The following is a 25,844-nucleotide window of genomic DNA, read 5'->3' as shown; positions in this document are numbered from 1 at the left end:
GCTGGTTGGTTTGTATTTGTGTCAGTGACGATGTCGTATTGCCAAGACTATAACGGCTTCCAAGTTTTGAGCTGATGTTGAAACTGTGTGATATTTTAGCTGCATTGGAGAATCAATAAGGATCAATCTGTCATGTAGACAGAAATGTTTTCAAGATAAAAACATCCACATCCTCCGACAATGATTACGATAATGAGCGGGTTGTGCATAAAATTAAATTAAGCTAGAACTGAAAAAATTTTCATAATCGAGATTTTATCACTTTCATCAAGCAAAACTATCAAATATTCAGCTGTTTCGTGGCTTGTGTTAGTTTAATATATTCTTGAAATTTGGGTTTTCAATGGTCAAACTAAATGAGCATTTTGAAGATGTCACCTTGGCCTCCGTTAAATAGTGATGTACATTTCATTGATCAAATACAATCAATTGCTTGGTCAAGAATATAACCAGCAGACCTCAGTATTGGAAAACAACAGGTAGTTCCATGCCAGGGAGTCTGTTTGGTATCAACCTTGATTCTGATCAAATTTGACCAATGTTGTTTTGTTTATTTGATTTGGGAAATCTAAACATGATTTATCACAAAGCTGTTTGTTTCTGAAAATAAAATAAAAACCTAATTTAGTCATTTACACAAACATGACCTTATAATTGTTTACAATTATATGATATTAGGAAATAGATTATACGGGAATGACTTCTAGTCAAGTACTTGAAGTCAGTAGATAGTCAGTGCTGCTGACACAGGTCAGTGTGCATTGAGCTTTCGGGCAGCAACAAACATTTAATTTTTTTACTTGGTCATTTGTTTTCTCGATGAATTAGTCCTCAATTTGCCATGATCTTAATTACCTTCAGTATTCAACCACTAGTCCAAAACTCAAAGATATAAAGGCTACTATCACAGAGGAGAGGACTGAGCAAACCAGTAAAAAGTCAAAGTTGTAAACCTGGAACCAGCACGTTTAATTTTCAACGTCATGTCATAAATCCTTCATATTGATGGAACCAGTCTGCCCTCACCTCACACCTTCATCTCCTCTGTACGCAGTGTGTATTTGTTTAAACCAGACACACAACTGGCTGAGGGAAGGAGGAGATTAACTCAACAGTTTCTTTTTTCCATCAATACTTTTACAAAAAGCTCTGTAATTCTACATTATATTGACAGATCAATTATGCAGCTGATGATATTTAATATTCAAAGAAAAAATTAGATGTTTTATCATTTGGCACAAACCTGTTTTACTGTCCCGCTGCTGCTTTTTGTGTAAAGAAAATTAATGTTCCTTTAAAGATTTATCTCTGTGAACACAGACAAAAATATTCTCAAACAACCGAAAGCAAACGGCCAAATGTTTGATAGAAAAAAATATATAAAAATGTATTTTTGCAAAATAATCAATGAGGGAATGGGTGGAAGAAAAACTATTGAAGAAAACTAACAGTGGAAAGAGTTGACATTTTTACAATACCCAGTAGCCTGTTTCAAACACGGAGAGTAAAACGGCAGTCTGCACATTTTCTGCTAAGTGCAGGGTCTTAATTAGACACTTCGCTGTCTGTAGGCTCGTGTGTGTGTGTGTGTGTGTGTGTGTGTGTGTGTGTGCGTGTGTGTGTCCGCGCTGTGTTTATTTAGCAGGTTTGTGTGTACGTGTGGGTGAAAATACTCTGAGCTTGTGTGTGTTCTCGTGTGTCTACATACATGAAGTTTAAGGCATTAAGTGAATGTTGCTTTAGTGCTCATGCACACACACACGTGCTGCACACAAATAGACGGCTAACTGTGTGTGTGTGTTCAGTAGCATTGCTGCACTGACAGAGCTGTCTAAAGGCTGGCAGGCTGCAGATTTGTAGCGCATTCGGCTGATCATCTTATCTCCTGTCACCGCCAGTGAAAGATTGGAGGAACCGAGCCCACGGAGACACACACACACACACACACACACACAGAGTTCCATCTCCTTTCCCTCTTGCTGGTTCTCTCTCTCTCTCTCTCTCTCTTGCTCACTCACTCAATCTTGTTTCCTCCCTGTAGTTCTCTCTCTCCCTCCTTCCCTCCCTCTCTCTCAGTAAATGGTGCTGAGCCAAAGACTAATTATTACAGGCAATCATTTCGACATGAAATACCCACTTCCTGCACACCGCTCTCCTCCCCTCACACCCTCATTTTCTTCACCCCCTCCAGCTCTTTTATGCTCCCACACTCGCACAATGGCAACACAAATACACACACACATATGTTGGTCTTTCTACATTTGTGAGGACCCTTGTATATTGCATACCCTAGCCCCTTACCCATAAATCAGCCATCAAAACTAAATGCCCAACCCTTACCCTAACACCTAACCCAACTCTAATCAAAGTCCTAACCCTCAAACAGCCCTTCGATGTTTCTTGGATCAAAATGTCCCCACAACAATGGTTTTGAACAATATCCCCACTTGACCATATACACACACACACACACACACACACACACACACACACACACACACACACACACACACACACACACACTGGATTTCATTTCTTGAAGAATGGTTATTGCTTTCTTAGAATGACCCTGGGGTCTTTCCTGTAAGCACAAGAAGTAACCGTGTGTGTGTATATTTGCTACACAGCCTTGTGTAATTTCTGGAGTCATATGCCAAAAACAGAGGACAGATTTTTTTTTTATGGGTATAGAGACAGCATGGCTCAGACTGCTGCTACTTTCTGCCCTGAATTATCATTTTCAAGCACCATACACCACAGAAATATACCTGTTGTGAATTATAACAGTGATATAATATATCTATATGGAAGCATGGATTCATGAACCACCAGTGGACATCAACATCATGTTTAAAGCTCTGGAATAATTAGACAGCGAATCAATTGATTATATTAGTACATTCTTTATTAGAACATTGTGTTAATATACAACATGTCTTGGCCATATCATAGATTGGTCAGAGAAGAGAGAACTGAACGACTTGCAACTCAGGTGCTCAGCTGCCCTCAAGTGACTGGAGACAATTTCGATTGTTGATTTATTGAATTGTTAAACGTTCTGGTTCCTGCCTTTTAGTGAGTAATGGCTACTTTTTAAATTGAATCTCAATGTTTTGGACTGCTAAACAGATGCAGCTACATTTTTGATGGGCATTGTCACTATTGTATATTTTATTTGACGAATAACATTTTAATGACAACTAAAATTACAATCTAATTAAAAATTTTAATCTGACACATTTAAAAACACCGGAATTCTACAGGGTGTGTGTGTGTGTGTACATGTTTTTGTGCATCTTTAGGACCTTATTAAACAATGACCTTGTCAGGACCAGTGTACCTCATAGGGACCAAAGCCTGGTCCTAATGGGGCAAAATGTAATTTCTGAGTTCCTGGTTAAGGCTCGGGCTAAAATGTGAATTGTGGTTGGATTCGGTCAGGGTTAGGCATGAATTAGTCATAGTTAATGTGAAGGGGTAAAGTTTTGGTTTGACTGTCCACAATGAATGGAAGTCAAAGCAAAGTCCTAAAAGGGACAGCTGCACAAACTTGTGTGTGTTTGTCTAGTCATTGCTCTGCTTCTCCAAGCTCATCCCAAGTCTATGTCGTGATGAACATGCTGGCCACACACACACACACAGTCACATTAGTTCTCAGCCCAGCTGTGAGTGACTTCTGCTGAGAGGCAATTCCACAGTAATAAAATCTATAGGGTGGGGGAAGGAGGGGGGTTTAATCCTCATTCCCTCTCTCCACCACCACCTACCTCTCCCACTCTCCGTCCTGCTTCTCTCCCTCTCCTCCCTCGTCCCTCTTCTCCTCAACTGGCTGGCAATGATAAATGAGTCAATTATGTGTGTGTGTGCACGCAGCGCTGGAGAAGGGGAGCGGATGCGAACGTTATTACCTGTTGCGGCTGGGGGTAATGTTGCGGTATTAATCATATTGTAATTTTCCTCCGCCAAACGACCCCCACCCCTCACCACCACCACCACTTCCATTCACCCACCTCCAATGTCCCACCTTACCACGCCGCACCACAGCCCCCTCTATCAATCTCTCTGCCTCCCGCAAACAAGTCGGCGTAAACTGCCGAGGGCCCAAAATATCCTTCCTCTCTGGAGAGGGGTTGGGGAGTTGGAGGTGGAGCACAGTGTGCACCTCTGAGTGTGTTTGTGAGAGAGTGAGAGGAGATGGGGTGAGAGAGGTGGAGAGAGAGTTGCAGAGGTAACAAGGGAGGTGTTTGTATGCTTGACCTTAACACATTTGGAAATGGAAGAGAGTGTGTATGTGTGTGTGTGTGTGTGTGTGTGTTTGTTTGAAAATTCAGCCACTGGCATTATCTAGTTTTAGAAGACACAAGGGACTGTTTAGTGTGAGGAGAGACAAGCAGACACAGAGGACAGACAGATATATAGTACACGAGGGAGACGTTTGGATGCTATCACCTCAGAGGTGTGTGTGTGTGTGTGTGTGTGTGTGTGTGTGTGTGTGTGTGTGTGTGTGTGTGTGTGTGTGTGTGTGTGTGTGTGTGTGTGTGTGTGTGTGTGTGTGTGTGTGTGTGTGTGTGTGTGTGTGTGTGTCAAGAAGCTTTCACACCAGGTCTCACTGTAGTTGTAATAGAACTTTGTTGCTCACAGGCCCTGTTCAGGTCTGGTATTAACCTGTTTGGGTGATTGGATCACAAGTGGACAGCTCCAAGTATACAGCTGTGAACGCACCCAAGAAGCATTAAGGACGCATTTGAGATTCGATCGATCCGACTTCACTCACAGCTGGTCTGGGATGCATGCGGCCATGTTCTTGTTGCATTATAAACGCAAATGTTTCCTGATTCACATTGAGTGACTCTCAACTCAAATGACTTCCTTCGGGCTGCTCCAGTTGTATATGCATTATTCAGGTTATTCTGGTTTTAACGTCCATGTCAGGTGATCCGATCACATGAGTGGACAGCTTGGCATTAGAATGTGTTTCCTCAAGTCTCCTGTAGCCTCTTGCGATCAGATCTCACTTCCCTGCTCAATGCAAACAAACATGTACTTAGTTTCTGTTTGCAAATACCAAATGACATTGTTTAAACCAGTCTGAGTTTACATATGTGTTTGTTTTCAGTGTTTATCTGTGTGTGAGGGGGCTAAGTGAATCAATGCGCTGTGCACAGCTCTACAAGATTTAACGCAATTGGAAAAAAATGTGTGGCTGATTTGTTGTCAACATGTGGTTGTGGCCACACATTTTTCAATGTCTAGGAATAGAGAAGAACAAAACTATTTTCCGCTCATTAAACTGTAGAAGGTCAGAGGTGAGTAGGCAGTGCTTCATATGGGGACCAACACACATTTGCGTTCACACAGTGGAAATAATGGGGCCACATGCGTCCCAGACCACCTCTGTATGTTGTCTGGGTGATGAGGTCTCAAATACATCCTCAATCTGTTCAAACATGAACTCTCCACCTGTGATCTGTCACTGAGGATGGATGTTAATACCAGGTCTGAATGGACAAGACTGCTTGATATACAATTTGCCTACTCACATATTCTACCCTTACTGGCAATAACTCCTCCATTTCAATTATAATTGCTGCTCCCTTCATCTGTATCAGACGTTTTCTTATGTATAACTATTTAAAACATCGACACACCTTTCCATTGTGTGAAAACATGATGTCTTAAATATTGTTATTTTGTTGATGTTCTCAGTTACACACAGCATCTATTGCCTCACATGTGGCTCTCTGTGAGGCTTCTAAGTTTCCCCCCCTGTTAATAGGGTTTTTTTGGTAGTTTTTCCTTACTCTTGTTGAAGGTTAAGGACAGAGGATGTTGCACCTTGTTAAGCCCTCTGAGTCGAATTGTATGAATATGTGCTATATAAATATAATTTGATTGATTGATAATGAACTGTTTGAACACTGATTAATTTGTGGCCACCATCACAATATTAACATAGACCTACAAATATAGATTTAAAATTTGTTGTACTCTTTCAACTGAGTAAAATCCTAAATCTTCTCTGTATAGTCAGAGTTGCTAAAAACATAATAAGTTGGTTCTTTGAAACAGAAATGATCTACATGTGAATTTACATATAGAGCAGGGAAGTGGACTCTGAAGTCGTCACAGGAGACACATTTTAATGCCAGGTGTGAACTGACGTACTCGGAGCTGTCCACTTGGGATCTGATCTCCTGAGACAGACGTTAATACCAGGTCTGTACAGGGACAACAGACTGAGCCACACTCATGTCATTGACATAAAAAGGGAGACTGGACTGAAGTTGAAAAAAGGCAGAGTTCTTACGTATGTTAAGACAGAATTGCCACATTTATCCCACTTAAAGCACAAACTCAGACTTCAATGAAACTTGGCAAAGTCGAAGGAGAAAGAAAGGGGAACGATCAGACAGACTGACATGCAGACAGATAGACTCGCCCGGTAATTGGGGAAGCAACAAAACGAGGAGGAGTGGATCGCACGTGGATAGATTGAAAATTGCCCCGAGCGAGCGAGAGACACCTTGGATGTGCCTGCCTGCACTTTTGGCTGCATTTCAGGCTCCGAGCGTGACTTTGTCTATTTCTGCTCTGCTCTGAGGTGATAATGGGCTGTCAGCCCCCCACTCACCCTGCTCCCCCTCCCTGACTGAGTGTGAGAGGGAAAGAGACGGAGGGAGGGAGGTGTAGAGAGTAATTTGTTGTTATCTTGCTAATTGCATTGTGTATTTTTATTGTAATATGATTCAAATCAAAACTAACCCATTTTATTTTTTCTCTCGTCTCCCCCTCTTGCAGTTTGAAAATGGAGTGTGAGAAACTGGCTACAGAGAAGACTGAGATTCAGAGGCACTATGTTATGGTGAGACACACACACACACACACACACACACACACACACACACACACACACACACACAGAGAGGCCATGTCTCTTCACATACACTCATACCCATTGCAGTGCCAAGCCCGCTGAATCCCTTTCATCTGCTAACAGCTGCCAAACAACACCCACCAAAAACCCCACACACAAGACCACACACACACACACAACCACACACATATTATAAGATGCAGAATAAATAGCACTTACATGGGTGTGCAGTCTTGCATTTGTGTTTCTTGTGTCTGAGATATTTAGTCCTGGGCCATCTGTTCAGAGCCGTGCCCAGAACCTCTTACTTGTCTGGTTCTAACTCAAATGTGTCTATCAAACTTTGAAACGTTAAAAACTGGCTTCCAACATCTGGATGTTTTATGATATTTTATCGATTTAAAATTGTGACATGACAATAATCTAAATATCGTCATAGTTGCAGCCCACTGACTAAATCTAACTGTCACTGCTGTATCACTGGTTTTCAGTCATCCCCTCCAACTCTGCTGAGTTTGTCTGATCACATGATCAGTTCTCTCATTGCAGATAGTTTCCTTAGGCCTGATGTTTCTGAATCTGATCCCTGAGGGCAGAGGAAGAACATTTTAGCATGCTTTGTATCCCAGAATGCTCCATGAGATTTCGTTCTAAACCTGCTTGTTAGGAATGGACTGTTTGCTTGGCCTGTGCTTATACTGATTGCAGTTTGATCTCTGAAACTTTAAATGTGACCTGCAGTGACTGAGCTGTGGCAAGTAAAGACCTGCTGTGGGACTTAATCCACAGAACCAAGAAGCTGCTGCTCCACAAAGAGCCGTTCACCTGTTGATTCAAAGTTCAGTGAAGATCGACTCACTACGCTGAACCCTGAACTGGACAATCAGTTGTCGTTGTCGTGATCTCGACCATCGTTGTGAACACATTGTCTTGATTGCCAATTCACGTACATCGGTGAATCCCAGCTGCTGTTAGAACAAAGTGCTGGTCACCAGTTTATTCAAACTTCATTAATGTTGAATGTATCCTGTATCCAAAACTTCCTTTGACCTTAATAATACACGTGTCATGTGTGAAGCCGATAAGATGAACCGTTCTCGAGATAGAGAGCCACAGACAGAGATTTCTGGAATTATTAGATGAAGCTTACACAGTTTCTCTGCTCAACAGAAAGCACGGGAGCATTAATGTGTTTCAGAGCTGAGTTCTCTGCAGTCAGAGGCTCTGAAAGCTTGGGGCCGTGTGATTATAGAGGAAACATTATCAGCAAATCTTTTTTAGGGTAAAGGAAAGGCCAACACTCTTTGTCCTTCTTTGTTTTTCATGTCTGCAAACCCACAGCCTTGATTTACCTGTGATCCGAGTCTCACACAGCCACAGCTGACTGAGTGCGGGGTGCCCAGGAGCCACCAGGCCAAATAGGAGCTATGTGGTAATCTTGGCACAGAGACGGTGCCAGTGCAGGGATTGAAGTTTCTAGTGATTGGGAGAGGGGGTAGCTGGCATGAAGCACAGGCCAGGTCTCCTTCTCTTGGCTGATGATTTGGGGGAGTTTGGATGTTGCTAAGCAACAGGCAAAAACTTGGCACACCAACTGCCAAGCAGAGCTGCCAGGAAAGGCGTCTTCTCTGGAGGCACACTGACAAACACACACACACACACAGAAAGAGGAGCATGCACACACCACCCGAAAACACACACACACACTCGGAGGGAAACATGCACACAAAGCACATAGACACACACTCCTACACAGATGCAGTCCTGTGCTGCAAACACACACACTTACACGCAAACGTGCACACACACACACACACACACACACACACACACACACACACACACACACACACACACACACACACACACACACACACACACACACACGCATGCTAACTGCCAGGAGAGATGTCTGGAGAGAGAGGACCCCTGCCATCTCCTCTCCCATCCTGCCAGGCTGTTATGGCTGCCCAGCTGCCAATCTTATCTCTCCACAGCCAGCCACGCTGAAAAGCAAATGTCAGCCTGTCACTTTTTCGAAGCATCTGACTTTAAAATGCTCTCCTTTTTTCATCCATCCCTGAAGGTAGAGAGACAGACGGAACTCCTCCTCGCATTCTTCACAAGCTCCTTGCACTTTAGGATAAAGGCTCGAGTCAAAAAGCTCTCATTAGACATGATTATTACAATAGTCGGTCGCCTTCCACTGCCTGGTGACACTTTAGGCGGACTCCTGGCTTCCATAATGTGCCTCGGGGTCATTTTAGAGCCATTGACTTTCAGCGGAGTGGAGGTGAAATTAGTGGTGATGTGCTTTTAGGAACATATGGGCACTTCAGAGTGCACATGCTCAGCCTGGCACTGTCTGAAGCTGGGAGCATGGGTTTTGTGAGAGGCTCAGGGCTCACACTGTTGAATCTAATTGTGTAAAAAAACTGATGGAAATGTCATTTTATGTAAATCCAACATCAGTGGCAGAAATTAGATGCTTTATTATTATTTTTTTGTTTTTGAAAAATCACCTTTTTATTTTTTACAGGGTAAGGCTAGCAATATTGAAAAGACCAAAAACAACAATATGTACAGCAAACAAATAAAGGCAACAATATCGTAGAACAGCAGGGTGCTGCAGTACTGTAGGTTTCAGGAAGTATTAATTAAGCAGGAGTAAATATTGCATTTCTTAGGAACTACTTTTAGCTGCAGATTAATACATATACATACATGCTGTGTTAGTGAATATTGTTATTACATGGGACTGATGGTGAAGTGATGTTTAGCACTTGAGATCTGTTGACAATAAAAAAAAATGTGGACCATCATTAAACTTTTCTGTGTTAAATCATTTTTATCCCATCTGCATTTAATCTTTGTACAGACAAATTAAAATAAATTGCCAAACTTCATCATGTTTATAGGACATGACAAATAATATGCCTTAAATTTAACATCCCATTTTTTTTAATGAGCTCGAATGATTCAGCTCTAAACTTCACTTTTTCCATTTTGCAGAGTTGTAGCGTTTGCTAAATTGGAATGAAAACGCCCGAAATGGTAAACAGAAGCATTGAACATTAAGCTTATTCAGGTTGGGGTTTTAAAACTGACAAAATAAAGTTGGATGCACAATGTAGTGGACACACATGAGTCATAATCAGGATATGATCTTATACACATGTAAATAGGAATATGAATGGAATATTCTATTTCCAATGCATGTAAACACCATAATCGAAATAATGATCATAATTATTTTTCTGAATTAGGTCATATTGTGTCCATGTAAGCTTCATTGCTTTGCGACAGTTGGCACATTTTTATTTACGCCCAGTATATATTGGGTTGAGATTGAAAATGCAGCTCTTTTCTCCTTCCTTTCCTTATTCACTGTTTTAAAATGTCCGTTGATAACCGCATTCCTATTGTGTGTAACTATTCTAGTTATTTAAAAACCCTCCGGATTCATCTTCTCCACACATGAAAGCGCTCAAACATTCTGGTTCATCAATGTTCATATGTGTTAACTGATGTTCTCCTCTGTATTTCAGTATTATGAGATGTCCTATGGCCTTAACATTGAAATGCACAAACAGGTGAGTGAACTCCACATCTTTCTCTCTCTCTCTCTCTCTCTCTCTCTCTCTCTCTCTCCCCATGTCTCTAAGGTCTCTCGCCCTCTCTCTCATCCCTCTTGCCTCATGCTCCTAAAGCTTTAAATTATTCTCTTGCATTTTTATCGCTGCCTCTTTTCTTTTTGCTCCTGTCAGCTCGACTCCATGTAACTAATATCTTTCAGTGAAGAGTCTGTCTCTCTGTCTTTCTGTCCTTCTGTCCCCTCTGTGATGGACTCCTATATAGCACTGTTATGCTGTGGAGGCTTTAATAGGATCCACAAACAGAATTCATTTCTCCACCACAGACAGATGAAAATACTCCTTCCCCAAGCCTCAAGATCAGCCCCCCACACTCGTCCGTCCGTCATAAATCCCTGTCTGTTACTGCCCCTGTGCTCCCTCCCTCCCTCCTTCCATCCACCCATCCCTCCCACTCCTGCCCTGATTCTCTGTCCCTTATTCCTCTTTTTCTCCATTCCCTTCAATTGCTTGTCTTTTTTAATGCTTCTCTCTCTTAATCTCCATTTCTTCACCGTCCCTGACTCCGTCTCCCCTCCTCTCCGCCGATTTCTCTTTCTCCCTCTCTTTTTTTTTTTTTTATTTGTACATCCTCCCTCCACCTCCCTCCTCGCAGACATACAGTACAGTCCATGCTGAATTTCACTTTAAATCAGGTCACTGCCTTCCTGCTGTCTACTCTTTCTTTCCCTCTCCCTCGCTCATTTCATTTCACCATCTCAATCGTTTCACTTTTGACGTGCCGCCGCCGCAGCCACTCCGCCGCCACTCCGCCGCCCCCACCCCACCAATCTCATTTTTATTTTTTTTATTTTTCCCTCCCCCGCCTTCCTTCTGTTTTTTCTTTCTCTGTCTATTTCTCCTCTCCCTCCCACATCCTTCGGGCTGTCATTTCCTCAGCCCAATCTGCCCTTTTCCTCCTCCTCTCCTCCCTCCACCTCCTCTTTTCACTTTCCCTCTCATTTTGTCCTCCCCTCTTTATCCTCCTCTCGATTGCACATGTTCTCTCTTCTCTTTCTCTCCCTCTTTCCTGAAGATGTCATTTAGTAGTTGGAGTTCTCTAACAAGAAATCATTGTGTCTCCCTTGGGGTGGGGGGGCAATGGATTCAGAGGAGGGAGGGGGGAACACACTCATGTCTGGCTGAAAAATGGAGAGTGGAGGGAGGGAGAGATGTGGGCAAGCAAGAGAAATGAGAGAGAGAGGGAGGATGAGAGAGGAAGAAGAGAAAAAGGGAGGGGGCGGAAGTTCAGTCTGGCATCAATAAATCACTTAAGAGAGAGAATGGGTTGGGGAGTGCGCATGTATACGTGTACACACACAAGCACACACACACTCAGAGCAGAATCTAGCTGTCAAGAAGATAAACAGCCTGTGGCCATAATGATGTTGTCATGATCTCTGCATGCATATCATTACTGGCTCTAACGGCCTTGTTGGGCCTGCCGCTAAACGTGTTTGTGTGTGTGTCTGTTAAACATCACATGGCAGCATTTGTTACACTGATTACGGCGCTAATACTGGGAAGGGAGAAATGGAACGAGGGATTGGATGGAAAGAGCGATAAATGGAGTGAGATGGAAAGGGAGATGATGAGGATGGAGGGAGGAAGAGTTGTCTGTTGGCTGTGTAGTAGAGCAGATCGAGACAGACACACACCCACAGCAAGAATCACTGACCCCCAGTAGGAAACACACTCGCACGTACACACACAAAAGCAAGTGCAAGAGCACACACAAACAGACATGCAAGGACACATCAGAAACAAATGCTTACACACACACACACACACACACACACACACACACACACACACACACACACACACACACACCACACACACACACACACACACACACACACACACACACACACACACACACACACACACAGTGTGTGGGCTGGCTGTGGCCACAGCAGATGCTGTCCATGAATATTTTAGCCAAACTCCCTGGCAGAGTTTCCATTTGCATGGACCAGATGTAAGCAGCTGAAATATTTACCACACTGGCCCTGGGAGAAACGGGCCACAGCCGTGTGTGTGTGTGTGTGTGTGTGTGTGTGTGTGTGTGTGTGTGTGTGTGTGTGTGTGTGTGTGTGTGCGGTGTGTGTGTGTGTGCAACCTTTTATGAGTGTGTGCGTCTTTTTGTTTGTTCATCCTCAATCTGGGCTGTGTGTGTGTTTATTCATCAAAGTGACAATATCTTTTTTTTTCTTTCAGACGGAGATTGCCAAGCGGTTGAATGTGATCTGTGCTCAGCTCATCCCATTTCTGTCACAGGAGGTGTGGGACGCACACACACACACACACACACACACACACACACACACACACACACAGCATTCTGCAGTGTCTGACAGCAGCCCACACAGAAGGCATGCACATGCACACTACACATTTATCAATAACTCACATTCACACACACATACACACAGATGGACAGAACTTCAAAGCACATTAATTTTCCTCGATCGCCAAATGGCTTCAGATTCCTATGTGAAAAATATCATTATTTCATAGATACTGTTCGAGAGTATTTTTCTTTCTAATTAAGAAATGTGATATTGTTAGTATCCAGTCCTAATATTTCTTTCTGAATCCAACTGCCTCCATTGACCTTTTGGTTTGTTCCACAGCACCAACAACAGGTGGTCCAGGCCATGGAACGCGCCAAACAGGTGACCATGGGGGAGCTAAATGCTTCGATAGGGGTACGTGGGCTCCCCCCTCTGCCTCATAGCGTGTGTAACTTACACTCCCGTTTATTTATTTTTCCTCCTTTACCTTTTTATTGAGGCAATTATCCTTTGGCCCACACTAAAATGAATCCATTTATTGGCTGATATTTCAAAACAATGGATTAAGATTTCTTTGAGATTCTAAAATATATAAATATTTTTTTGTTTTATTTGTGTTCTTTTCTTTTCCGCCCCCCAAATGATCAGATTTAAAGACTGGGCCGATATAATTTTCCAAGCAGATTTAATGGAATTGAAACAAAATTAGTTTTAATTATTTGTTAGTTTAGTTCCCATCAGGTTGATCCGGCTGCAGAGCCACTGCCCTGACCTCAGCGTCTCTCGTCTCGTGCACATCGCAGCAATTGGTTCCCTTCCTTTCCTTCCTCCTTTTCACCTCCTGTCAAGCTACTTCAGTCAGTGCTCGTAAGTCACACAAAACTCTCTCCTTTCTCCTCTCTCTTTCGGTTTCTTCCTCTCTTCCGCTCTACAGCAACAGCTTCAGGCTCAGCACCTTTCCCAGCATGTCCAGGGTTTGCAAATGGGCCCACACCCATCAGGACTGACCCACCCCGGCTTGGCACTTGGCGGAGGATCCAGCCTGCTGGCCCTGTCCGGGGCTCTGGGGGCTCAGTTGGCTGCCAAGGATGAGAGAGCCCACCTAGAGGCAGCAGCGGCCGCTGCTGCTGCTGCAGAGCACCACCGAGGTACAGGATCACTTTAAATAATGCATGTCTACTTTTTTTGTTTTTTTGTAAGACTCTAGTTCAGGGCTGGATTGGATTCTTCAAGATGAAAATGTCTCTGAGGTTTGGAGCAGAGTAATCACTGGAGCTTGGCTCAATGGATTCTGATGATCGGCTTTGCTTTGGCTTTTTGGCAAAGCAAAGCAGTGTTGCTGATAATAACACTCCTCAGGGACATTGTTTCCACTGACTCATCAGCTGTCAAGAGATGTAAAGTGATCACATATAATCTTGTGTGTGTGTGTGTGTGTGTGTGTGTGTGTGTGTGTGTGTGTGTGTGTGTGTGTGTGTGTGTGTGTGTGTGTGTGTGTGTGTGTGTGTGTGTGTGTGTGTGTGTGTGTGTGTCCCCTTATCTCTATTTACTGTCCTGGGGCCTGGTACCTGGATGTGTCTGGGTGCTTTTTTCTGCAATGAACAGACCGTGAAGCAGGACCAGTAAGTACAAATCACTACACCAATTAAACACACACACACACACACACACTGATTGCCCGTAGATACTTTAGTGCATTTTTGCATGCACACAATATCTTCCCTGTAACTAGTTCTACACTCAGTGGTTCTTTCTAGGAAACTTCTTTGAAATTATCAGAAACTTATTCAAACATTACAGATTCAGTTAAAATAAAGTGGTGACCACTATCTCACCTGTGAGCCTGGAGGCCTCCAGCAGCGGCCGTAGGTTTGGTTCCTCCTCGGCGCTTCCCCGTCCTTTCTCCCAATCTCACGCTTGAACTCTCCTGTTAATAAAGACAAAATGCCCAACTGTTGACACAGGATCTAAAGAGCAAAAAGTCATCAGGCTTTGTATCATGTGCTTTAGTAAACAACTTTTTTAAGATGCAGTTTTTTTCTGTGTTTAGTTAAAAGTACACAGGTTTTGGCAGCTCTGAGTATTTTCAAAAAAAAATCTCATTGACTTAAATCTGCTGCTTTATAGAAAACTTGAAACCTTCTCTTTCTTCCTCTGACTCGTACAGCGACGATCGATGCAGACTGATATTCTTTCACATTCATCTCTGCAGCTCATGAGCCTGACGTGATTTATTGCCGTCCCCCTCACCTCATTATCGCCCTTTTCCTTCCTCTCCACCCTCGCTCCCTTTTTTCTTTGCTCCTCTCTCCTTCCTGCCTTCATCTCCTCCACCTCTTTGTGCCCCGATGCACACCTCCCCTTTACTCTTTGCCTCACTCGCTCGTTTCTCAATTCACTCCACCCTTCTCCTCTCCACTTCCCTCTGCTCCCTCTCCAGAGCTCGCTGTCCAACGGGGATAAGGGTCGCTCAGCAGACTACCTCAGCAACGGCAAGAAGAGGAAAGCAGATGAGAAGGAGTTCATGACAGACTATGTGAGGACGCTTTCATCACACTGTGAAATGTTTAAGTAACTGGGCGAAAGTTTTACTCAAGCACTGGTGTCTGTGCACTGGACTTTTTTAGATCGTAATTGAAATAGTCTCACTTCCTGGTGCCATTACTGTGCTATTGGTGTCATTGTGGACAAGCAGATATGTGGAGCATTGTTAGGGATTATGTTCTTTTTTAATTTTCCAACCTGAAATATAAAAAACATGAGCTCTGCTATAGAGGAAGTCAGCTCTCCAGGTGAACATCTAAAATAAATTACAATTGTAAGAATTATAATTGTAAGATTAATTACCCTTTTCCGTTGGGTCTAATCAACCATCTCAGGTAATAGAATGTTAAGATAGGTTGTTCCATTTTCCTCTATTTGCACTGTGAGAAATGAAAGCTCTTTTTTTTACAAAACTTTCAAATGCATGAGGTTGTGCATTACGACTGAGTATTAGGGCCGCTCTGACATTTTGAGAATAAAATTGTAATTGAGAAGAAAGTTATATTAGAATATAATCGTAATAATATGCGAATAAAGTTGTAATTTGATGGGGAAAAAAGTCTGTGCGGATCCTTTCTTTGAAATTCAGTTTCTTGCACAATCTCTTTTACAAAGTCCTGACACTAATGATAATGTGATGCTGATGAGCCAAAAGGTTGAGTAATGTTATTTTTGGAACTCTATGCTATCATATAACATAAACAGATGCTCCACATTCCTAATTTTGACTGATATTCTCCTTCTAACATGACACGTAGACTAAAATTATAACTTAATTCTCAAATTGTCCTCTGCTTGTGTATAACTGTTTGTGTGCGTGTATGACCTTTTGTGTGTTCCTGCGTGTATATTCCTTCATGTGATCTACCTGCATCATACAGCAGAGCAGAATATCTAATCTCCATCTCTCTCCTCTCTCACAGGGCAGCGATGCAGACAAGAGTGATGATAATTTGGTGGTGGATGAGGTTAGTAGGCGGCCGCCGGCCTGTGTTGGCCTCACTTCACCGCTTCCATCTGCATACATCACGTAAACGCACCCAGAAGGACCATATGAATAATCATGATAACAATAACACACTCCTCCCGTCCTCATCCACCTCAGCCTGGCCTCATTTCTTGATAAACAACCATAAAACACAAAGACGAAGGTGCACTTCACTGCCGGTCACAAGCATTTAAAAAAAAGGTTTTATGAATGATTGTATCCATTATGTATACGATAACTGGAAGTGAGTCTGTACCCATTTCAACGTAAAACCAGACTTTCATACTAAAAGTATAGTTGAGAAAAGATTAGAGCAAGAAATACAGTTGAAATAAGTAAAAGTTTTTAAAGCTAAAACAAGTAAAAAGAATAGCACTCAGAGAGAGCATACCTCTGTAAAGGCCCCAACAGTCTCCTTTATGAAACCACATGTAAATTCACTAGATTTTATTGAGATCTGCACCAAATTTTACACATGCCAGATAATTTTTTATCAAGATCCATGAATTATTGTGTGAGAAATCAATGAAAATGTTTAAATACACCTGAAACTCACAATACAAAATATAATTCATGGATCCGCCAATAATCCTGAGTCGCATCCCAATTTAATGGGTTCCTCCTTGGGTCCTGCCCCACCCCTCCACAACATTTCATGGTAATAGGTGTGGTAGTTTTGGCGTAATCCTCCTTACAAATCAACAAACACCTCTTTGGCGGAGGTAACAAATGAATTTGTCTCTTGTTTACTAAAGATTTGTGTTCTGGATTCAGGACCCGTCGTCCCCCCGCAGCGTGCAGTCCTACTCGTCCAGAGAGAACGGTTTGGACAAGATGCCCCAGTCTCGTAAGGAGGGTCCACCGCAGGCCAGCCCCACCTCCCTGGCCTCCTCCAGCAGCGCCGCCTCCCCCTCCCGCGGCAAAGAGCCCCCACAGGTAAACTAACGCGTCTGTATGAGCGCACACATGTGCAGTGAAGTTGACCACACATGGACATAAGGAAGGCAGCACAGGACATCAGTGTTTTCATGCTGTCAGCACATATTGTATTCTGCTGTTTGTTTGGGGTCAACAGTTCATGTTGGAGTTATCATGGTGTATATTCAACATCCGTCTCACATTCAGTGTGAGCTGCTGACATCCCACAGCACTCCCCAGGTCCCACCTGCCCTCACTCATTCTGACTGTCATTCTCCCTCTTTGTTTGTGTGCTTGCCTCTGCCATTCTTCTTCTTCTGCTGCTGTACCGTTATATTTTCCCTTCACATCTAAAGTCAGTCTCTTTATATCACTTTTTATTCAAGTGATATTTCCTTTTCCTTCTTCGGTGTTTTAACATTTCTCTTTTTCTCCTCTGCTCTTTTCCAGAGGGAGAAATCCAGCACTCCAGGTATGAAGCCAGGGACCCCCATGTCTCAAGAGTCCAACACCCCAGGACCCAGTGGCCCTCCGCAGTTCAGACCTATCCCAGGCAAATCTGGTGTCGACCCCCTCGGTAAGATCCTCTCAGAAGCTTTTATTCCCCAGGGAGCAAATCATCTGTATTTTATTAGCCTTGAACTCCAGAGAATGGGGTCCGGACTTTCTCCGGAGTTTGCCTTTTACAAATGAAAAACACAGCAGGTACTCCGGAGAATGTCTGGGGATTCAGTGCATATCTGAAAGCAGCTTTAGTGAAATATATCGGATGTGAGGTGAAGCTGTAAGGTTTGCTGACATCACTGAGGACACCAAAAAACAGATGTCTCCAGTTGTCCTGTCAGGGGAAGTAAGCTCGCCCTTCTCACAGGGATCATATAAAAAAAAACTGTATTTGCAGAGACATTTTTTCATCCGGCCCTGGCTTTGTTGCATGTAGTGATTCTATCAGCGAGCTGCAGTAGTTGGTATGGGTGTCAGCCAGCTCCCCCACCACCGACCACCATCTGGACTTAATAAGCAGCTGTGGGCAAAAATATTCAGTGCGCCTCACTTTTTAAATGGAAAGATTAGGAGAGGTGATGGACTGTGACTGTGAGCTGCTTCATAATGAGCCTCCATCTATTCCAGTGTATCTCTTTCTCTCACATCACCTGTTAGCCCCCACACACACACACACACACACACACACACACCGCTCACACACACACACACACACACACACACACACACACACACACACACACACACTCAGACACGCCATTGTGTATGCATATGCACACGCTCATAGATGCAGCCACATGCGCTGGAGGAGGATACGGAGGATAGTTTGTGTGAACACATACATACATACATACATACACACACGGAGGTAGTGACTTGCTGCAGGAAGGAATGGTGGCCAGCAGGGGTCAGTAGTGGTCCAGTGCTGCATTTGGTGATGTCCTGCCTCCTGCAGTAGCTCCTTCACAGCCTGTCAGTCACAGCTGTCTCACACACTGACAGGTTCTGCACAGGGAGTCACCTTAATAAAACCTGCATCAGCTTCTCTCCCATGTTTATCCGAAGCTCTCTGAGTTACTGACGTAGTCTTTGCCTCAATCAATAATTTCTTCACTTCAATAATTCACCACACAATACTCTCTTCAATACAACTCTTTCTTTTCTCCGTCCTTCCTCCAGCTCTGGGTCTCAGAAACCCTCTGGCGGTGCAGGGAGCGTACCCTCCGGGGGCGTTTGGCCTGCCGCCTCCAGGGGTGAATGGGGACCTGCCCGGGGCGGCGGGCTACGGCGCAGGCCTCCACTTGGTTTCCCCCCAGATGAACGGAGCTGCAGCAGCGGCGGCGGCAGCTGCTGCTGCTGGCTATGGACGGTCCCCTGTGGTGAGCTCGATGCTCTGCAGATAATTTGTCTTTGTAGTGTCACTGTCATATGTGATACCTCAGCATATAAGCTTGTCAGAGGGCAGATATTCTATACACAGGAAAGAAGGAAGTATTTTAGAGGGAGGAGAGGAAGAGGAGGCGAGGTCGTCTTGTCATTTATCGTTAAGAATCTGTGACCTTGGCTCCTCAAAAAAGTCTTTTAGATGATCTCATTTGATTCTGGTCTCTCATCTGATAACGTCCATTGTTATGAGTGAATTCTCTTTTCTTCACTCTTTCACTTTAACCAGGTATTTATTTTCCTAGTCTTTCTTACACTCAGGGTCTCCGTCTCTTCCAGGTGGGCTATGAATCTCCACACCCACACATGAGGGTCCCTGGGCTTCCTGCCAGCCTGCAGTCAGCTGCCTCCGGAAAGCCGTGAGTTTCTTCTACCTTTCCTACTATCGCTCAAATCTTCACCTGTGCAGCTGCTCTGCTCAATTTCAATATTAACAGAGGGGAAAAAAAGAGATTTTTCAACCAAGATATTGAAATATATAAATAAATTAATAAACACTGTTTTGTTTCTTCAGTTGTTAGTTTTAATTTGGTCAGAATTTACCACACTAAAGCTCATTTATTAACATTAAGTGATCTGTGCACAATATTATTGAAACAGTAATGTGCCTCCCATGTCTGTCTCCTCTTGTTGTTTGGACAATATTATAGAGCCTAACAGTGACTTTTAGAATGGCTGTGGTTTAAGAGTTTTAAGCCTGGAACCAGGCCGACCAGCTACATGTGAGTCGTGACCATTAAATATTTGATTCAAAGAAAATAAATAACTGTAAAATGGAAAAAAACGGAAAGGTACAAGACTATGTACATAATTGGAGTAAAGGAAGTACGCATCCCATAAACGAATGCGAATGATTCCTTTCCAATGACTTCGATCGAGAATGAATTTAGCCTTATTGTCATGATTTGTAGCCATTTAGACTCTTTTCCTCATCTCTGAAAACCGCACCATGTTAGAAAGAGACACCATAGTTGCTCTGTAATAAACGTAAGGTAACGCTGAACCCTACTTCTTGACATTGCGAATAAAATGCCCTTTTTTATTTTTTGAAACACAGTTGATATCATTCAGACCTTCTACAGGAGCATTACATCGTTTCACAGTCTGGTAGCTTGTGGTAACTCTGATATTCTGGCTGATGATCAAAATCTCTCTCGAAAATGAATGGGATTTTTACTTGTTGAACTCTGCTGTTGATCTCTATTTCAACAGACGTCAGTGATAATTTGAAAAGCAGCAATATTATTTCAGTTTTCTAGACATCATTATTCAATGTTTGTTTTTAGTCTCTCTGTCAGTTCCTCAAAATAATTCCTGGGTGATACAGACAGCAGATGACGCAGGTTGTGTCTCTCACATTCTGAAACTTAAGCCATCTTATATGATGCTCATCAAAGTTTCACACTGATATTCTACTTCTTGCTTACGGAAAAGTTCACAGACGTCTCAACGTTTAGAAACAGATGAGCAATTTTGATGTAGCCTTTAATCTCTGTTATTTATCCTTTTTCACTTCCCCCTCCATCTCTCTTCTCTCCAGCGCCTACTCGTTCCATGTGAGCGCAGACGGCCAGATGCAGCCGGTGCCCTTTCCCCCCGACGCCTTGCTGGGCCCGGGAATCCCTCGCCACGCACGTCAGATCCACACCCTGAACCACGGGGAGGTGGTGTGCGCCGTCACCATCAGCACCTCGACACGACACGTCTACACTGGAGGGAAGGGCTGTGTTAAAGTGTGGGACATCAGCCAGCAGGGCAGCAAGAGCCCCATGGCCCAGCTGGACTGTCTGGTGAGACACGAGGGAGGAGGGGGGGGACAGTCGGTGGTGGAAGAGTTGTATTTAAAGTCCATTTATGTCTAATAATGTTGCTTTACTACCATAAGCGATACTGTTTGTTTTTCACACATAAAAACTCACTTTAGATGATGAATTACCTTTGTGTCGTTGTCCTAAAGCCAAATCCTGCAGCATCTTCATTTATTGCTGTGATAACACTGTAGCAGAATGCTCAACTTCCTACTATATTTTTCCTTTTATTGTGACCGATCAGAACAGGGATAACTACATTCGCTCCTGCAAGCTGCTGTCCGACGGCCGAACCCTGATCGTCGGCGGGGAGGCCAGCACGCTGTCCATCTGGGATTTGGCCACACCCACCCCCCGCATCAAGGCGGAGCTGACGTCGTCTGCCCCCGCCTGCTACGCTCTGGCCATTTCCCCCGACAACAAGGTCTGCTTCTCCTGCTGCAGCGACGGCAACATCGTTGTCTGGGACCTTCACAACCAGACGCTGGTCAGGTAAGAGAGAGGGAGGGGAGGGGGCTGCACCATCTGTTAGTGTCCTCCTGTCAGACGGAGGGAGCTGGAGGTAAAGAGGAAATAGCCAGATCATTTTCAAGTAACAAGGAAGGAGGAGAGGAGAGAGTGATAAATTAGTAAGAGACGTTAAGGAAAGAAGAGGATCTCTTCTGTCAATCATAACATGAAAACCTTTTTAGATGGGCAATTCAATACAACTTTATTTGTGTAGCGCCAAATCACAACATGCATTATCTCAAGGCACTTTTCATCATGAGATCGAAAAGTCACAATGAGCAAACACTCCCTGAAAGAAGTGGAAGAAACTCTAGAACCAGATTTAATGTGGCCTTGACTGGTTGGGGTGAGAAATGAGGGAGAGAGGAGAGTTGGTTGGGGGAGAGAGGGGGAGAGACCAGGAACAGAGTCACTGTCAAGCTCAGTCAGAGTGGAGTTTATAATGAAAATAATAAGTGTGTGTGTGTGTGTGTGTGTGTGTGTGTGTGTGTGTGTGTGTGTGTGTGTGTGTGTGTGTGTGTGTGTGTGTGTGTGTGTGTGTGTGTGTGTGTGTGTGTGTGTGTGTGTGTGTGTGTGTCGTCATAAGGAGATATGAGGATATTTTTAAGTGTTTATTAATGCATAGTATTTAACTTATCTTGTGAAGATATGTTATTTAATCAAACTGTGTTTTACTGTATTATTTTTAATATCTGTTGAAATATCAGCTTCTAATGATGGCTGCCCGCAAGATTATATTTCGGTGCACTTTTAATCTTTTGCCCGGGGACTACTCTGTGTTGGAGACACTTACATCCTTCCTTCAGTGTAATTTTGTGCAAAGTTAAGTATTATTATTAGTATAATTAGTGTATAACTGCTCGCCCCCTGCAGGCAGTTCCAGGGCCACACAGACGGAGCGAGCTGCATCGACATCTCCAACGACGGAACCAAGCTGTGGACGGGGGGACTGGACAACACGGTGCGCTGCTGGGACCTCCGAGAGGGACGGCAGCTGCAGCAGCATGACTTCACCTCGCAGGTACACACACACACACACACACACACACACACACACACACACACACACACACACACACACAAGTCCGACTCAGACGCTTCAGTCGAGACTATCAGGCGTTAATGTGCTGACATGTTGTTGATTATCATTAATGCTTCCCTGGTCTCTACCTTTTTTCTCCCTCCTCCTTCCACTGGTTCCTTCCTGCAGATCTTCTCTCTGGGCTACTGTCCGACAGGCGAGTGGCTGGCTGTGGGAATGGAGAGCAGCAACGTGGAAGTCCTGCACGTCTCCAAACCTGACAAGTACCAGCTGCACCTCCACGAGAGCTGCGTCCTCTCCCTCAAGTTTGCCTACTGCGGTACGGACACGCGCACACACACACACACACACACACACACACACACTCACTTCATGTACACACACACTAGATTGATGGTTCGGTTACATCACACTACCTGAGGGGATTTAATCACAGAGAAGCAGAACAAATCTTCAGCCTCTTTCATTATTCAGAAACAGCTTCTTCCTTTTCACCTCTTCTGTTCTTTACAAGAGCAGCTCTGCCTCTCTGGCTCGTCCATATCTCTCCTCCCCCGAGGCTTTATCTGTTGATGGCTCTATGTGTTTCATCCTGTAGGTAAATGGTTCGTGAGCACAGGCAAAGATAACCTGCTGAATGCATGGCGGACACCTTACGGATCCAGCATATTCCAGGTACGTCATCCAGCACTGACGCACTTTATGCACAGATTTCTGTAAACACCTTTTGTCTAAATTAAATATGAAGTATGATGCTGTGACATTTAGGATCTGTAGACTAGAAGCTATTTTCATCAGCTTTGACGTAACTAGAATTTCCTGCGTTGTTATATGCGTCACTGTTTGTACTAATGTCTCTTCCTCTGTCTCCCTGTTCAGTCTAAGGAGTCTTCGTCGGTTCTCAGCTGCGACATCTCCCCCGACGACCAGTTTATCGTCACCGGCTCCGGGGACAAGAAGGCCACAGTCTACGAAGTCATCTACTGAACTCCGAATGGCTGAAGAATTTAAACTAATAATCGGGGGGCGGAGCCAAAGCTCCCTCCTGCACCAATGACTGTACAGAGCGTCGGTGGCATGGAAAACAAGAGACACTCAACTCGTACTTTGTTGTTTTGTTTACGTTTGTGAAAGAAATGAGCGAGAGAGCGAAGCGAGGGGGCACAAAGTCACATCTCTGGAAAAAAGACAAACAAACTTTGAACTTTGTTTTTAATGCTCTGAGAACGCTGGTTAGTCTATAGCTGCGCAAATGTGGGATTCCTCCAAAGAACTTCTTGTTTTGTTCCTTTTTTTTCTCCCTTTTTTTAACAAAATAAAACCTCTGTAGTAAACAAGAAATTAGCAAAACTTATTTTTTTAGCCTTTGAATTTTTCGCAAAACTGTTGGACGGCACCACGAGGAAAAAGACACACGGGAATGAAGAAGTGTGGGGAGGGTTCAGGAGGGCTGGAAACTTGTCATGAAAAATACAGTCCATATTCGGCTCTGTGTTTTAAAAAAATAATAAAATAAGAATTTTTAAAAAGTCCCAGGCTGGGTGAGCTTGGCCCGGTCTGGCCCGGTCTGGCCCGGTCCGCAGCACGTGGCTGCTCCTCGGGGCAGCAGATGTGTGGCAGATGGTTTGCTGTGAGGTTCCAGCTTTTTTTTCTTCTTCTTCTCCTGGTTAAGTTTTTAGCAGCAACATGATTGTATCATCTGCAGAACATACATGACAGAACACGGCTCGGTTTCCTCTACAGCGTCCTGAGACTCAGTTTGTTTTTTTGTTCCTGTTGATGTTTGTTTTTTTCTTTTACTAAAGAACAAAGATGAGGATCTGGGGATGTTTTTTAAGGAAACCAGCCCGGAACAAAAAGAAAAAAAACCTCACGACCCGGAGGACAGAAAGCTGAAGTCGATTCAAACATCTCTCAACAAGTTCTCCCCTCTCCAGTGTCGGTGACGTGGCCTCTGCTACGCGATCTACATCTTTAACACTCAACATTAAATGTGATTTTCTATTGTATTTGTTAGGGCACATATAGGCAGACTGGGATTTTCACAACTGCATCATGATGAACCTTGAACCTTGCTATATATGGACGTGTAAATAAAGTTCTGTAAAGGCAAACGAGGAGCTGTGACTTGGATTTGCTTTGAGACAAGAGGATGTGGTGTGGAGCGTCATCAGTTATTGTGTTTTTGTCTTGCGTGGGCCTCTTCTGTCTTCTTCTGTGTGTGGGTTTTCAGAGTCTGACCAGCTTTATTTTGGATGTTTAATATTGAAAAGCATCAAAAGAAATATTTGTTGAAGTTATAAAAACAGAAGTGTGTCTCAGTGTGGGGCCAAAATCATTTTAGGATAATTTAGTTAAAAACCTGTGTGTGTAAATAGTGAGCACACACTCTGCCATGTCTCGTGATAAAACCTCCCACGGCACAAAGCTTCTCTTCTAGTAAATATCTGCAGCCTCACATGTGTGAGAGAAAGAGCCGAACCCACAGCGGGAGCGAGTTCGGCTTCACAGTAACTGGAGTAAATAACGCAGCTGTACCATTGTGTTTTTCATGTTGGGCCCGATCATAATGTGGTCAGGCAAAGGTGATGTCGTACAGCAAGCTGTGGAATGGATGATTATACCTATTATAAGAGGAGCTACTTTAATGATGATGGGTGTAGTGGTGACAAGAAGCTATAACTGAGGGAGAAGAGAACTCTGGGAAAAACAAGTAAAGCACTTATCTCCAGTCTGGAGGAAATAATTGTTTGTGGATAATAAATGATTTAGGTTCTTTTTAAACACAGAAATGGATTTTCTTTTAGAATGCAAAGGGATTCTATTAAAGCCAATAATCATAGCAGTTTCTAACAAATGTGAACAGTTGACTTGAGAATGTTCTGCCCTGTGGTTGTATGCCACAGCAAACCAGTGCACATTCACATGAGGTCACTGTGACCTTTGACCTTTGTCCACTGAAATCGAATCAATTAATCTTTGACTCCAAGTTACAACTAGTCAAAATTGGAAGAAATCCCATAGAGGCCGACTTGAGATTTCATGTTCAAGAGGCCAAAACCTGTGTTTTAGGAGGCCAGCACGATTTGATCTTTGACCACCAAAACCTAATCAGTTACTTCACGAGTCTAAATGAATGTTTGTACCAAATTTGAAAGAAATCCCTTGAGGCAAAACATGTGATGTGAGGTCACAGTGGCCTTGACCTTTGAGCACTGAAATAGAATTAGTTCATCTTTGTTTCAAAGTGAATATGTTTACCAAATTTGAAACTATTCCATGGA

At 43.5% G+C, this 25,844-nt stretch overlaps 1 protein-coding gene across 3 annotated transcripts in view; it reads left to right on the top strand.

The window, feature by feature from the left end:
• tle2a (TLE family member 2, transcriptional corepressor a) overlaps positions 1-24,677 on the top strand; it is a 42,575-nt gene extending 17,898 nt beyond the window's left edge. Inside the window, exons 3-20 of one of the 3 annotated variants that reach the window (XM_035175924.2) lie at positions 6,799-6,862; positions 10,423-10,467; positions 12,727-12,789; positions 13,143-13,247; positions 13,738-13,951; positions 14,409-14,425; positions 15,244-15,339; positions 16,271-16,315; positions 17,110-17,271; positions 17,704-17,830; positions 18,937-19,136; positions 19,480-19,559; positions 20,741-20,990; positions 21,253-21,500; positions 22,392-22,539; positions 22,729-22,879; positions 23,159-23,235; positions 23,440-24,677. In XM_035175924.2, the coding sequence (XP_035031815.1) occupies positions 6,799-6,862; positions 10,423-10,467; positions 12,727-12,789; positions 13,143-13,247; positions 13,738-13,951; positions 14,409-14,425; positions 15,244-15,339; positions 16,271-16,315; positions 17,110-17,271; positions 17,704-17,830; positions 18,937-19,136; positions 19,480-19,559; positions 20,741-20,990; positions 21,253-21,500; positions 22,392-22,539; positions 22,729-22,879; positions 23,159-23,235; positions 23,440-23,547 (2,200 nt within the window). In that variant the 3' untranslated portion in view covers positions 23,548-24,677. The remainder of the gene's footprint in view (positions 1-6,798; positions 6,863-10,422; positions 10,468-12,726; positions 12,790-13,142; positions 13,248-13,737; positions 13,952-14,408; positions 14,426-15,243; positions 15,340-16,270; positions 16,316-17,109; positions 17,272-17,703; positions 17,831-18,936; positions 19,137-19,479; positions 19,560-20,740; positions 20,991-21,252; positions 21,501-22,391; positions 22,540-22,728; positions 22,880-23,158; positions 23,236-23,439) is intronic. The other 2 variants (XM_035175926.2, XM_035175925.2) reach the window with 2 other exon arrangements.
• Positions 24,678-25,844: the final 1,167 nt, after the last annotated feature.

Source organism: Hippoglossus stenolepis, chromosome 14 (assembly GCF_022539355.2).
Source record: "Hippoglossus stenolepis isolate QCI-W04-F060 chromosome 14, HSTE1.2, whole genome shotgun sequence".
In the NCBI taxonomy this organism is placed as follows: domain Eukaryota; kingdom Metazoa; phylum Chordata; class Actinopteri; order Pleuronectiformes; family Pleuronectidae; genus Hippoglossus; species Hippoglossus stenolepis.
This window is presented reverse-complemented; position numbering and strand designations above follow the sequence as displayed.